The 14,729-nt window shown below is 33.7% G+C and overlaps 1 protein-coding gene across 1 annotated transcript in view; it reads left to right on the top strand.

Annotated features, from left to right (window-relative positions):
* LOC105221823 (coiled-coil domain-containing protein lobo) overlaps window positions 1-14,729 on the top strand; it is a 481,480-nt gene that overhangs the window by 410,385 nt on the left and 56,366 nt on the right. Inside the window, exon 7 of the mRNA XM_049449928.1 lies at window positions 13,963-14,184. Within this exon, the coding sequence (XP_049305885.1) occupies window positions 13,963-14,184 (222 nt within the window). The remainder of the gene's footprint in view (window positions 1-13,962; window positions 14,185-14,729) is intronic.

The following is a 14,729-nucleotide window of genomic DNA, read 5'->3' on the forward strand; positions in this document are numbered from 1 at the left end:
GAAATGTCAAAGCATACTGAGCATCTTTCTCTTTGACACCATGTCTGAAATCCCACGTGATCTGTCAAATACTAATGCATGAAAATCCTAACCTCAAAAAAATCACCCGTTATAAGAATGACAGTAGAAACCCGAATTTAGTTGAAATTAGTCGAGCGGCTCCCGAGATATATAGTTTTATCACGGCTCATACAATCTCTAGAGTAAATTTTAATGCCTCTAGCGTATTTTGTTATTGATTTATACCGTTGTCATATTAGGAATTATAATCCGATTTCATCGATTTTTACTGAGTAAGAAATTTTACAGGTAGGGAGACTTATGGGGTTCATTCTGAGCGAATTTGGTTATTTTAGATTGAATGGTGCGGGCGGGCCACGCACATTTTTTTTTCGAAATTTCTAAACCTCAGCTGCCTCTTACTACAGTTAATGTTTTGTAAAAATTATAGAAAAAACGGTAAAACACTAAGTACGAAATTGATTCGTTAATAACAGTTAATCATTTTAGAATTACTGTTTTTTTCAGTTTTTATAGAAATTAACCAAGATAACTTAATACTGAGTTGTGCTAAGTTGATAAAATGCAGTTTATGTCTTATTTGAGTTAAATAGTTTGATTTTAACAACTTTTTCATATTTCAGATATGAATGAGAGTAAATGAGTTTACGACTTATTATATATATAAGTGAATAAGATAGCAAATAAGTGCATTAATCTATTGCTCGAAAATTTATCGTTGAGAAATCGTAAAGAAATTTGGTATACGATTTCCTCGGCAAAAAAGTGGGAACGTGTTCGCAATCGAACTAATGCCATGCCCACAAACGCCATTATATAAAAACTTACAAAATGCCGAATCTAAGTATTAAATAGAGATTCAAGACTGTAATTTGGCAGTGGGGATCAAAGTACCAAGGGGAACCTGCGTACTAAAAATTTTGAAGAAGTGGTTGCGATCTCTCCTAAAATAACAAAATTCTCTTAAGCGTGGGGTAAGGTTTTAAAGGCAAAAAAACGAATATATTTGTGTTTTTTTTTGCGGCTACATGAGTAATATAATTTTATTATATTTAATGATATATTATTGTAAAACTTTTGAAGTATATTAAAAAAAATGTTCATGAAAAATATAGTATTATTAAAAAAGCCAGTGACGGTGAATCTCCAGAAGCGCCTTGAAAAAAAGTGGAACATTTTAACTCGTTACCAGATTATCTGAAAGAAAAAAATGTATATGCGTTTTAAAGGTGATGTATATCTCGAGGTAATCAGAAAGAGCTTTTTTCTATTTTTTGCAGCACTTGGAAGTAAAAAGCGTGATTTTAGCTCAAAAATTTGCGGTTAATTTGTTAATAAAAAATAGAAAAAAATAGAAAAAACTCCATCTGATTACCTGTTGATATATGTGAAGAAGTAATGTTCAAATTTTCATAAGGATCGGATCAGTAAATTTTGAGTTCTAATGTTCACAAACTTCAAAAATAACGCTTTCGGGAAAATCGATTTGATTTTTTTTATATATACAACAAAAGTCAGGTAGCACGGCCGGTCGTTTAAAACGCTGTAACTTCGTTAGTTTGAGTACAATTGACTCAAAATTTGTACACAATATTCTCGACATATTGGTCGTTTAAAAAAAAAAGTAAATAGGAAATGCAAACAAAATATTTTTAAAAGCCGTATACCCTCCTCCCCCCCCTTAAGAAAATTCCGAGGTGGTTTGAGACAGCTTTATAAGAGCCATGGTCAAAATTGGAAGATGGGCGTAGCATATCTAGTTTTCAGCTCTACCGATTAACCAAAAAGAATATAAGATATTATAAAATTTTTTAAAATTCCTATGTCGCAGTGTGAAAATGGCCGAAATCGGGCTTTAAGCACGCCAATTTCCCATATAACACAATTTTAAATTCCATATGTTTTTTTCCCTTTCCTAAAAAATATAGATACAATTTTGCGAAAACTTGACCTAATTATATACATAAATAATATCAGGAATTTCGAACATCCGGCTGACTTTAATCCATATGATTGGTGATAGTATGTGAGGTTTTATAAAGGAGAGCATTTTTTTAGTTTGCGGCATATTAATTATACATCCAATATATGTGAAGTAAATACCAAATATGCTTGTAATTTATTCACAATTTCATCAAATAATAAATGCTTAATTCTTTCGCAATATTACACATACACATTTTTCCAGCTCTTGAACGAATTCCCCTGTTTTCAATCTTTGCAAGTTTCTTTTTTAGTTTATTTAAAAGTTTGGTTAGCACCTGAAGGAATTGATCTTAGCAAATTGCGAATGTATAAAATATTCTGTTACACGCTTGCTTAGACATTCCTTATTTATTTAACTTAAAGCAAGCTTGGCCCTCTCTTACTCTTTCAATTTAACTTAATATTTAAGGGGTTATATACCTTTCTTAATTAAAAAAAATCGAAAAATTTTTTATTGCTTTATTTTAAAGAACTCCTTGAGAACATTTTCTCAAATTTTCATAGAGATTCGAGCAGTAGAAAAAAAGTTACAGCACTTCTAACCGCGCGCTTCGGGCGGCCCCAAAGTGAACTTGAAACTTTAAACGCGAATATCTCGAAATGGTGTTTTTGAAAAATGACTTTGCGGTGACATGGATTGGCGGAAAACTACTGATCCGATTTTCATAAAAATTTTTTTTTGATTGTTCGTAATGAAATTTTTCCGTGCTTGAACGATCGACTTTTGACGCACAAACTTTTTTTTCGCCGAAATGAATTTTTTAGTGAAATTTCTAGCAAACAAAATGTTCACTTTTTGTATAAAACGTTCCCGTGTGCACAAAAACATAAAAAAAAGAGTGTGCTTATGACCGCACGACTGAAGTAAAACTTCTTTCTCTCTATCTATATGTATATATATGAATGTGTGTGTGCAATATATACATGTATGCACATATACATATATTTATTTCCTACAAATATTTAAATTTATTTTATGTTTTCATTAGTAAATTAATATTTTTGCATAGATCTTTTATTTTTTTGCATTGTTTTATTCGTTATTTTCATTATTGGGTACATCAGTAATTACTGTGGTTGATTGTTAAACCGAGACAATAGGCTTATGATACGAGAAATACGATACATATATTTTAGAATTAAAATTAGACAGAAATCTAGAAAAAACTGCATCGATTGTTGTTCCATGTCTTGTAGTTGGCTCATTACGGTCATTATTCATTTGTAATTCTAATTTATCTCGTAGAAAGTTTCTCAAGAGTTGTCCATCTTCGGATGCGAAATTGATATTGAAATCTCTTGCTAAGATTAGTGGCAACGTATGATAGTTTTCTCCTAGTTCTTCAGAACCTACTCGACCATAAATCATAAGTCTTCTGTATATAAACTTTATGATATTATTAATTATATTATTTTTATTTAAATAAAGTAATATTGCAAATAAATTATATTTATTTCCACTATTACAAAGTGAAGATGTGCAAACTGAACTTCATTTCTTCAAAGAAAATTGATGACCTTCATGAAATGTGCATATTCGCATTATTTCGTTATCATTTCCATATTTGTACCAATAGAATTTCTATGGCATATACAAACATAGATATGTATATTATTTCTTTGGCACATTTGTCTGTATGTTACGAAAACAAATGCGAGCCACATACATATGTACATATGTACATACATTCATAATAACAAGTGTCGCACGCATCTTTCGCATCTCCGTTGTCACGGACAATCAATGGCCGAAACTCAAAGAGTCACGCCCGGAACACAGAGCTGGGCAGGCTGCAAGCGACATCTGTCAAATATTAAAATACACACGTTCTTATGGACACAGTTATGTAGTTGTGCAGCTGTCTAAATAACTGTGTCCTTAAGAATGTGTGTATTTCAATATCAGATTCAGATGGCGCTTGCAGTCTGTCGCGTTCTATGTGTTCAGCACATCAATCTGTCGAAGCATTGACGCGACGAGACGCGAAAGAAACTAACAAACGATCGCTGATTGTTACCGCTTCCCTTGCCGCTGTAACAGCTTCGCCGTCCAACGTGCGTAAATATGTATTCATATGTATGAACTTGCATAAGGAGCATGCATGCATGTGTTTATGTCTTCATATTCATATTCATGCATACATATATTTATGTCTCTTCATATTCTTGCGTATGTGAGACAGAGAACATAATGTATTTTGTACACATTTTCGGTGTCAAAATGAAACAAAATATAAACTAGCAAAATGAAATTCTTCGTTGGGAGTCTCTTCATATTCTCTTCTTCGGCATATATGCCTTGTCATCATATGCCGTAAATACATATATTTCTGTCTCTTCATATTCTCGGTTAGAATATGTGAGAGAATTGTGAACAATGTTAAAATTGCGAGGCGAATTCCGACCTTACATACAATGTTAAGAAATTTTATGTTCTCTGTCTATACTTTTAAGTTCTCTGGTTCTTGCAAATTTGTTTACATGCACACATAATTACATATGTATGTACGTGAATATGCGCGACCGCTTGGTCTTTTAATATGTACATATGTTAAATGAAAAGTCGTAAATTTGGCAACGCGGTGAGCCTTCTCTATATTATACGTTCTCTGCGTTCGCCTCGCCTGATCACACTTTTCGTTGCGCGTTCGTCAGCTTACTCCCCAAGCCAATTACCGTTCGCATCGCCTGATCACACTTTTCGTTACACGTTCGCCTGATCACACGTTCACCTGATCACACTTTTCGTCACGCGTTCGTCAGTTTACTCCCCAAGCCAAGCGCGCCTAAAGAAGTTTTACTTCAAAAACATAAAAACGATCGTTCAATCACAAGGAATTACACTAAACTAATGAAATTTGTTTAATTTTATGGTTTCAGTTGACTTGTTTGACCTGGGGAATTGTCACCGCAAAACACTGCCAAAAAAAGGCCTCTAAGGAAAACAGCCACCGCTTAAAAACTGTTTGATATTTTTCCACGAAATTTCGCACAAACATTGTTAATAAAGTGTACTATCAAAAAATAAAAACATTCGTGTAATGAAATTATTGCTACATATCAAAAAAAAATCCAAACTTTCCATTTTTTCTTCGACAAAGAAGGTATATAACCCCTTTAATTCAATTTTGTAAGTTCACTTTACAAAGACTAGAAATGAAACAAAACATTTTAAATTCAAATGTAGTTTTCATAAAAATATGAATTTAACAAAATAGGAGAAAATTTCATATCATTATGAAAATGGTCCATCACAGCAACTATTAAATAAGCAGTATTAAATTTATTAATAATATTTGGATAGATCCTTTTTGGTTAATAATGCTTATATATCCATATGTCCATTTTTAAACGACTCCAGCTGTAAGTTTGGGATTATTGTCATGGTAGAAATTGTACAAGTCCTTAATACTAAGTTTTTCGGTCTTTTGTATAAGATTATTCTTTCAAAATATTTATATTTGTCCATAATTCCCATGACAAAATGTAATTTATCCCCACCAGCAACTGAACAAGCACCCCAGATCATCACATGGCTGCTACCGTGCTTGACTGTCGGTCTCAAATATGTAGTATAGCAATCTCTTGATTGAGTTTTCTCCAGATGCTCACTCTGCCATCTGATCCCAAAATATTTTATTTGCTTTCATCCGTGAATATCCGTTCTTCCATAAAGATAAATCTTTAAACGGACACAATTTATTTCAAAATGTTTCTCTACCATGTCACTGAGTTTTGGTACACCCAGCCGAGGATTAATCTTGCTTTGTATGACAATCCAACTCTATTAAAGGTCACTGAAGAACTTTTTTGCGCTAAACAATTTTATTAATAGATTAAACAAGTTCATATCAGCGTAAGATCGTAAATTGAAGTATTAAGGCAATATAAAAATGTTTTCATGTGTTTGTAATTTAAATAAATTGAATTAAACAAATTCAACAAAACTTTTGTCATATGTATTAATGTCCTTGATTTGATTGTAGTTAGAGGGGTTTTTTTACAAGTGAATCATTTTTACTGTGATCCACTGTATATTCAAAGTTTATATTGCAAATGAATGTGATATGTACCTTATCCTGATGCGTCTTTGAAGACGTGTTTCTTGCATAATTTCTATGGACATAATCAGAAAGAAGGCTTTAGTGTTGGTTATTATGACTGACTCAATACTGTTTGAATACGCTTCAAATATCGGCAACGAAAAAGATAACACATTTTACAGCTTTTTTCATTAAAAATTAAAACGCAAGCCAAGCGGCTGAATATGTGAATAGTGTTTAGGGTCCTGATAATGATAATTATTTCCACGGAAAGTGCATGTTAAATTCCTATGCAACATTTTTCTACCTCAGTAACATGTTGCTCACCTAATGGTTGATAGTTTCGATATAGATATGGAGTTATATACATAAATGTTGAGTTCCGGATTTTTCTGTTATTTCATGTAAAAAGCCATATCTAAACAGCAAATTAAGACGAAAAACTGTATATCGATCAACTAGTAAAATCTCGTAGTCAACAAGTCAACCAGGTGGACGTCTAATTTGATGCCGAAATTATGTGAAATGGGTCTCCGAATTACACAAAATTGCAGACTTAATTATTCATAAAACTGCTAAGAAACATATTCTGATCTTGTATTTGAGTAATGGCAAAATATAACGTCATCAATATATATCATTATTTCGTTTCTTCAAATACCCAATATATTAGATATAAACTCTTTTGTTGAGTTTACATTACATATGTCTCATTTGATTTAACTAGATGATTCAAAAACAAATAAGAAATGACTAAGTTCGGGTGCAACCAAATATTTCATATGCTTGCAACTTGCAAAAATTAAAGCCAGAGGATCGGAATCTAAGCAATATTATATATACATATGTAAGTTCAACATTGTTAGAAACAAAATCATTGTTTAAGTATGTAGTATATGAGTAGTATCGACTCGATTTTATATATTAGCTATTACGATGCCACACACTAAAATAAATGTTCCCTGGGTTTCATTAAGGTACCTTACAAACAACCAACAATTATAAGGAGCAGAGTCAGCCGGTTGTTCAAAAATTCTGATAATAGTTTTATGGGAGCTGTGTCACGTTTTCGCCTAATTGTATCTGTTTTAGGCATAAATATAAACTGTTATGAGTAAAGATTGTTCAGGAATTTTCATTGAGATAACTAAAATATTGGCCGCAATATACTTCAAAAGGTAACCTGGAAGTTCAAACATCTTGGTGTATGGGGGCTCAGGGAAGTATTCACTTTACTCAACTCATTTTTAATACACAGACGTAGAACAAAGGGCTCTGCCTGAATTTCACTTGTATACCTCCTCACACAGTGACCGATATTTTCGGTCAAAAGCTAACCATAAATCCTGGGGTCTACATATTCGGTACCTAGGGGCTCGATAAGTTTTTGTTGGATTTGAACAATTGTTTGTCATAAGGTGGCATACACTAAAGATATTATTCGTGCAAAGTTTCATCCCATTATGTTAATTGTTTCTTGATTTGTGTACTGGAAAGTAAAAGAGTCAAGTGGAATTTAAATGGGGAGTAGACATGCTTAATTTAACTTTGTCAAAATCGGTTACCCGGGTCCCGAGATATGGAATTACACCATAAGCCGTTTCATACTATCCTGACGTTAAATATTTACGTTTTTGGTGCAGTTAGTTATGGATTTAGGGCGCTTTTAGTAGTTTTGAATAGTATCGTTACATGGGGAGTGCGGGCTTTCCATCCATTTTCACACTTTCGTTAGGAGTTCTTGTAATATTTGTCCTGGGTAAATTTGGTTATGATAGTTTTAGTGGATTAGGTTTAGTATTAGCGGACGGGGCCATGTCTACTTTTTCAAAATGTTTATGTTTGCTACTGTGATTCCCTGTACCAAATTATAGTTATATATCTCAATTTAGTCCTTTGTGGCAGTGGTCCGATTACGCCCGTCTACGAACATGAATTTTTTATTGTACTACGGAATCTGTATACTAGGTTTCATCAAGTTAACTAAATTTTTTCTCAAGTTACATCTTGCACGGATGGACGGACAGACAGACAGTCAACCGGATTTCAACTTTTCTCGTCATTCTGATCAGTTTTATATTGGGTTGTCAAAAAAGTCTTGCGGTATTTTCGCTAGTTGGCGCTGAAAGCGCGTAGTTCTAGTTTTATTCGTCGCATCGGGTCACGTGTTTGATTGACTGTCGTTTCTTTTAAGTCGTTCGTGAGTTATAGCGTCGCAAACATGGAGCAAAATAATAAGAAAATACGGCATATTTTACAGTACTACTACGATAAAGGCAAAAATGCATCTCAAGACGCCAATAAAATTTGTGCAGTTTATGGACCCGATACAGTTTCTATTTCCACTGCACAACGATGGTTTTCCCGTTTTCGTTCTGGTGTAGAGGTGGTCGAAGATGCGCCACGCTCCGGAAGGCCTGTCATCGAAAATTGCGATAAAATCGCTGAATTGGTCGAAAGAGACCGGCATAGTAGCCATCAAACTGCTATAAACCATTTGAAGAAGTTTGGAGTCACTAAAAAGCTCGATGTATGGGTGCCACACGAATTGATTCAATAAAAATTCCGTAAGACTTTTTTGATAACCCAATATATATGTATAACCCTATGTCTATATCGATTAGTTTTAGGCGATACGTATAACCGTTAGAAGAACAAAACAAAAATAATCCGTAGCTACTGGTTGCAAGAGTATAGAAACAGCTGACAGAATAGCAGGCAAAACTAGCACACTAAACATACAAGGTGAAGTCCAAAGTAAACAGGACTTTTTGAATCTAGCGCCCTGGTGGCACCATCTGGTGCCAACTGGTCCGTTAGAAGCTGCTGTCCTTACCGATTGTACAGTGAGAATTTCATGACATTTCATTGATTAGAAGTGAAGTTATGGTGTTTTAAGTGTCAGTGTGTTTGTGTTATCGGTGCGAAAATGAGCTTCGAACAAAGAGCCAACATTAAATTTTGTTTAAAAATTGGTGAAACTTTTACCGAAACGTTTCAATTGATGAAACTAAATTATGGCGATGATTGCCTATTCCCTAGCTGCGTGCACGAGTGGTTTCAACGTTTTCAAAGTGGTTGTGAGAACATAAATGCCGATCAACATGTTGGCCAATGAAAACCCGTGATCACCGGAAATCTCATTGAAGCTGTGCGTGAATTCATCAACAATCAGCCGAAATAATCATTAAAATGGAATTAAACATCTCCAAAACATCGATTTATCGCATTTTGACCGAACATTTGGTCTTACGAAAGGTGTATGAGCGATTTGTTCTTCACAAATTGACTGACGACCAACAATTGCTCAGAATCCAACATTCGAAGGACCAAAAATCGAATTTTAACCGTTAACCACTCCCCGTATTCACCTGATATGGCACCGTGCGACTTCTTCCTTTTCGGAAAAATGCATTTACCCATGAAAGAAAAGCGTAATGCAGACGTAGAGGCCATTGCACCGGCACACAGTGGTGCCGCTTCATACATGCCGCGGCAAAAAATAGAAGGAATCGAGGTAGGGCTTTGAAATTTGGCTCTCATATTGCCAAATTAGATGAAAAAAAAAAAATTATTAAAATCCGCCCACAACCACGCCCACCTCCCATATAACACAAAAATCAAAAATCATCCTACAGTAACAAAATTTTCTACAGTGTAATATTTTGTAAATATAAGCTTGTCCAGAAAAAATAAAGCAAATCCGCCCACAATTACGCCCAAAAGTTGCAATATTTTCGCTGTTATCACAGCTAGACTGTTAAAAATTGTCAAACGGTTTGAATCAATAAAAATTATTATTTCTCTAAAAATGAAACAAGTCCGCCCACAACTACGCCCACCTTCCATATAACATAACCAATAAATATTCAAAAATGATCATATATTATTAATTATTTATTCAACAAGTAATTTTTTAACATCGTCGTCCAATTCTAAAGTTTTATTTTTGGGATTTGTTCTGAAACCATACACATACGAACGCCAAACTCTTTGATCGTTTTACTATACTGACCTAGTACCATCACCCTGACTTGGAATTTCTCACTCCCCAGATTAGCTGTTGTACGATGTAATTAGTTCAAATAATATAAGGCATCTAAACTAGTATTTTGTTGTTGTTGTATAACGAGAGACAACTCTAAAAAATAACAACAAAGCAACAAACCGAACAATCAAAAAAACAAACAAAACAACGAAGCAGGCAAAAAAAACAAAGCAACGAATCAAGCAAACAAACAACGCAGTTGCAGTTGCAGTAGATTAAAATGCTAATAACTTATGAATTGGTAGCTAATTGCAGCTGATTTTTTTTCTATCGATTAAGGTGATTTTAAAGTTTGCATTGTGTAAGTGGCTAACCTGCGCGCTCCTGCGCACAATAGTTATATTCTGTTGAAGTTGTGAAATATATGATTTTTTTGGACCATAAAAAACATCATATTAAAAAAAATCTTGAAAAAGAAAGTATACATTTGATGATGTAAATCACATCTCTAACATTGGTTTTAATAAATGATAACTTTACAATTGATATTTTATGGTTAACTTTTGAGTTTTAACCTTTTCTGAGTAACTTTGCGTTGATACTTTGTTGGACTTTGAAGCTCTTCCAACAAAAAACCATTGAATATTTCAAGCCCAAGTATTCGGATAATGTTATTTGATTAGTTCTTAGCTTAAATGTATTGAAGCAGAAGAAGACTATTTTGAATAAAATAAATTGATTTTGCGCAAGAAACCATTAGTTTTTTTTTCTAAAGTCCTGTTTACGTTGGAACACACCTTGTACATTAGGCATATAACTTTTTACAATTTTTGCAAATACGAAAAACGGCATACCATAGTCGAATAGAGAATAAAAAAGTATGAACCCCATTATTTTTTTTTTGCGAAATTGCAAAAAAGTTTCCGCGTAAAACGAAATTACTTTTTTATCAAAACAGCTGAAAAAAAACAAAAAAAGTTTTGTACGCTGTACACGTTTTTCTTCATAATAATAGATATTTATTTAACTAATAATCTTCCTATTATTCCGAACGCTTTTTAATGGACCTAAGGGAAGTGCCCCACCAACCACAAACTAATTTTTCTTCAAAATAAAAGTATTAAAAAAAATTAAAAAAAAAAATTTTGACGTTTTTTAGAAATCCATTTTTGCGCGGAACGTTTTTGAACCTAAATCACCTAAAAAAGTGATATTCATTACTTGTACAATATTTGCCACCACGTGGTGGTATGCCAAATTTTTCGTCAAAATTTGTTATATGCCTATTGTACATATTTCATAGAGTTGTATTGGCTTATTCAAATTTTACTTGCAAAAAAAATAACAACAAGTTTACAACTGTTGTAAATGAATAACACTGGTAAACAAAAATCCACTTGTTTTTTTGTGACATGAACATAACAAGATGTTTATTGTATAAAAAATGCCCCAAATGCAGAAAATAGCTAAAGATTTCTTCTATCAGCTATAGTTTTTTGCTATAAGGATTTTTGTTAAAAAAAGCGATATATATATATTATTGTTATATTATTTTATTAACCGAAGAATACCTTAACACTGTCGTAGTATGGTATTAATCGGCAAGCAAACTGGCACTCCACTTGCCTTGGTACCGTTTCTTCATAGCAGAAATGTCTTGGTGGAACCCTTCACCATGTTTGTCACTTACGGCTTCTAAATTTTCGGGATAAAATTCAGATGGAAGTCCAGAAAGTGAACTTTAAAGGACATGTTGCAGCCCATTTTTTTATAGGCAGTAAGTAGTTCAGTCACAAGATCTTTGACATATACAGCATTCACATTTCCAAGAAAATTTTTAACAACGCTTTTAAAGGCACTCCAGGCTCTTATTTTAGTTTCATTGAACATTTCCTCAAATATTTTATCTTTCATTTGTTCTCTTATTCTCGGACCCACAAGTGTGCGCTCCTTAATTTTTGCTTCACTGACTCAAGGAAATTTTTGTTTCAGATACAAGGACGCTCTGTTCATTGCCTTAACAAAATTCTGTATTAACCCTAATTTAATATAGAAAGGTAGTAGTAATACCTTTTTGGGATCAACTAGAGCTTCATTGACAACGTTTTTTGTCCCGGAGTGAGTGCCTAACGTACTGGTCACTGCTTCTGCACATAATGACAGTCTCTCGCACGGCTGTCCCATTCGCAAAGGAAGCAACAATATTTCGTATATCCTTGTTGCATTCCAAGAAGAAGGGCTATTACTTTAAGGTCTTAACATATTGTTTAATATTTACATCAACCTGCTAAAAGTTCGGACTGTGATTTTGAAAGGGTTATATCTCGAACTAAGTCATTAAGTTCACCCTGTGAAATTAGATGCGCCACTGTTGAACATCCTGGTAAATCAAATAAAGGATCGATTGTCATTTCCTTTGCGGTTTTAGTAACATCACTTGAAGAGCTAGTCGATTCTAGTTTTTTATCGAGACTCCAAGATTCTGGTGCTTTTGGAATAGTCTTAAAGCTGATGACTTTTTACTCAAGCTGTTAACAATGTTCCAACATGTATGAGAGGCCATTGCTTTGTCTTGGTCCCTAACTCCAACACCAAAGTACAGTTCGTAAGATTTTAGCACAAGCGGAGTAAAATTACGTTTTTGGGATTTAAAAGTTATTTCTCCGCACACAAAATTTAGTGGGAAAAGTACTCGAAAATTAGATTCATCGAACTGGTTTCTGTAAAAGAAGTCGTGGAGACCATTTGAATGATATTTTATTCAGAACTTAATTGTATCTATTGTTCTTCATATTAAAAAGAGAACACTAGAATTTCCGTAACAATTGGTCTGTTTTTTTAGAAAACATTTTCTTATAGGAAAACCCTGTACATATATAGTACAAAAGGTCCAGACTTTAGTCGACCTCTCATACCGTTATATAACAGTTTTGGATCTGATTGAGTTTTCCCCTTTGGACTCAATATATTGAATTTTTTTATGGCTTTGCCTACATTACGTCTTCCAGCTATAGAAAATTGTGAAATTGGAATTGAATTGAGATCTGGCCCCCTCTGACTTTTTCTTGTTCCCTAAACTGAAGAGGCCCATGAAAGGATGACGTTACGCTTCTCTTGACGAGATAAAGACGGCATCGAAGGAGGAGCTGAAGAAGATAAAAAAAAAAATGATTTCTTGAAGTGCTTCGAAGATTGGAAAAACCGTTGGCACAAGTGTATAATATCTCATGGGGATTACTTTGAAGGGGACAAAATAGATATTCATGATTAAATAAATAATTTTTGAAAAAACACAAAATTCGCGATACTTTTTGAACACACCTCGTATAGTGGTTGTTTTTGATTTAAATATAATATATTCGATATAAATAGAACGTAGTAACAAAGCTAAGTGAACACATAATCACCTAATCGCTATATAAAAATTATATTTCTCTGAGCGTATAACATTCCCCATTTGCTTAAGGTACAGTTGTACCCACACAAAAACAAAAATTCTAGAATATTGTTCTAATTGCTCAAGTTAATCCGAATAAAACTTAAAATTCTTCTGTAAACTTCATTTTCAAAATCGATTTTCAAGACTTCTCTTTTTTTCTTACTCAATCAATCTTAATTAAATTTTGCACAGGCCTTCGAAATCTAATTTTCAAGGTCTTGAACTAAGGATTTCTTGTTAAATTATAACTATTTACTATTTTTTCCTGTTACCTAATTTATAGTATTAATTAAACATCTATATGCTTCGCAAGGGTCATAGCAATGGTCAAAAATGACAGAAATCTCTGTAGAAAAACTTTCCTCGCCACCAAATCCCAAATATGGTGATAACTAACCTTGCGTTGTATTTATATTGCATATGTTTTTTTTAGTTTTTTTCATATATGTAGTTTTTTTACATATACACTTTTTTTAAATTTTTAGGCAAATCTTTCTGATCCTGATCCTACGCCTTTGGAACTTTACAACGTTTTATTAGAAGAACTAAGGAACGAAGAAAAAGTCAGGAAGCAATTTGATAAACTTATTGAAGAAATCAATGGAATATTTGATATTCGTAAACAAGAAATAAAACATCCCATTCTGAAATTCAGTATATTTGATCCTTTGCGTAACGCAGCGGCCAAAGAATTACGGATAAGAGAGGTTGGTATTTTTGCAAAATCAATAACATGTATTTACATTTTTATCACCTAAATTTATCGAGGTAGATATGGGGTTACAACAGGTGATTGAAGTACAGATACTTTTTTCAATAACCTTTTTTGACAGATCTTGCGGAAGTCGTGTCAAACTGTTCCTATTTTGGTTCAGTATTGTTTGACATTTCATTGAACTTATGGTCACCATAATCAACCTACTGAACGTACTACTCGCAACACTATCACTCGTCTTGAGACCCAGCATTCATAATTGGATAATATTCGTTCGATTAGATCACGTCCAGCACGCATTGATGTAAATATAGCAGCTGTGGCTGAAAGTGTACACGAAAACCGTGCCGTTCGGAGGTGCATGTTGCTTGGATCCCCTCTGTCATCTTAAAATGCTTGCCTTTCAGCGGTCTTTTCAGGCAAGGAAATAAAAAAGTCCGGATGCGCCTGCGGATGCATTGAGATGCCGGCATAGGTTAGTTAACTGTTCACAAGAAAGGCGGTGTGAGCCCGGACGTTGTCGTGGTGCAACTTCCA

This window comes from Bactrocera dorsalis, chromosome 2 (assembly GCF_023373825.1).
Source record: "Bactrocera dorsalis isolate Fly_Bdor chromosome 2, ASM2337382v1, whole genome shotgun sequence".
NCBI lineage: Eukaryota > Metazoa > Arthropoda > Insecta > Diptera > Tephritidae > Bactrocera > Bactrocera dorsalis.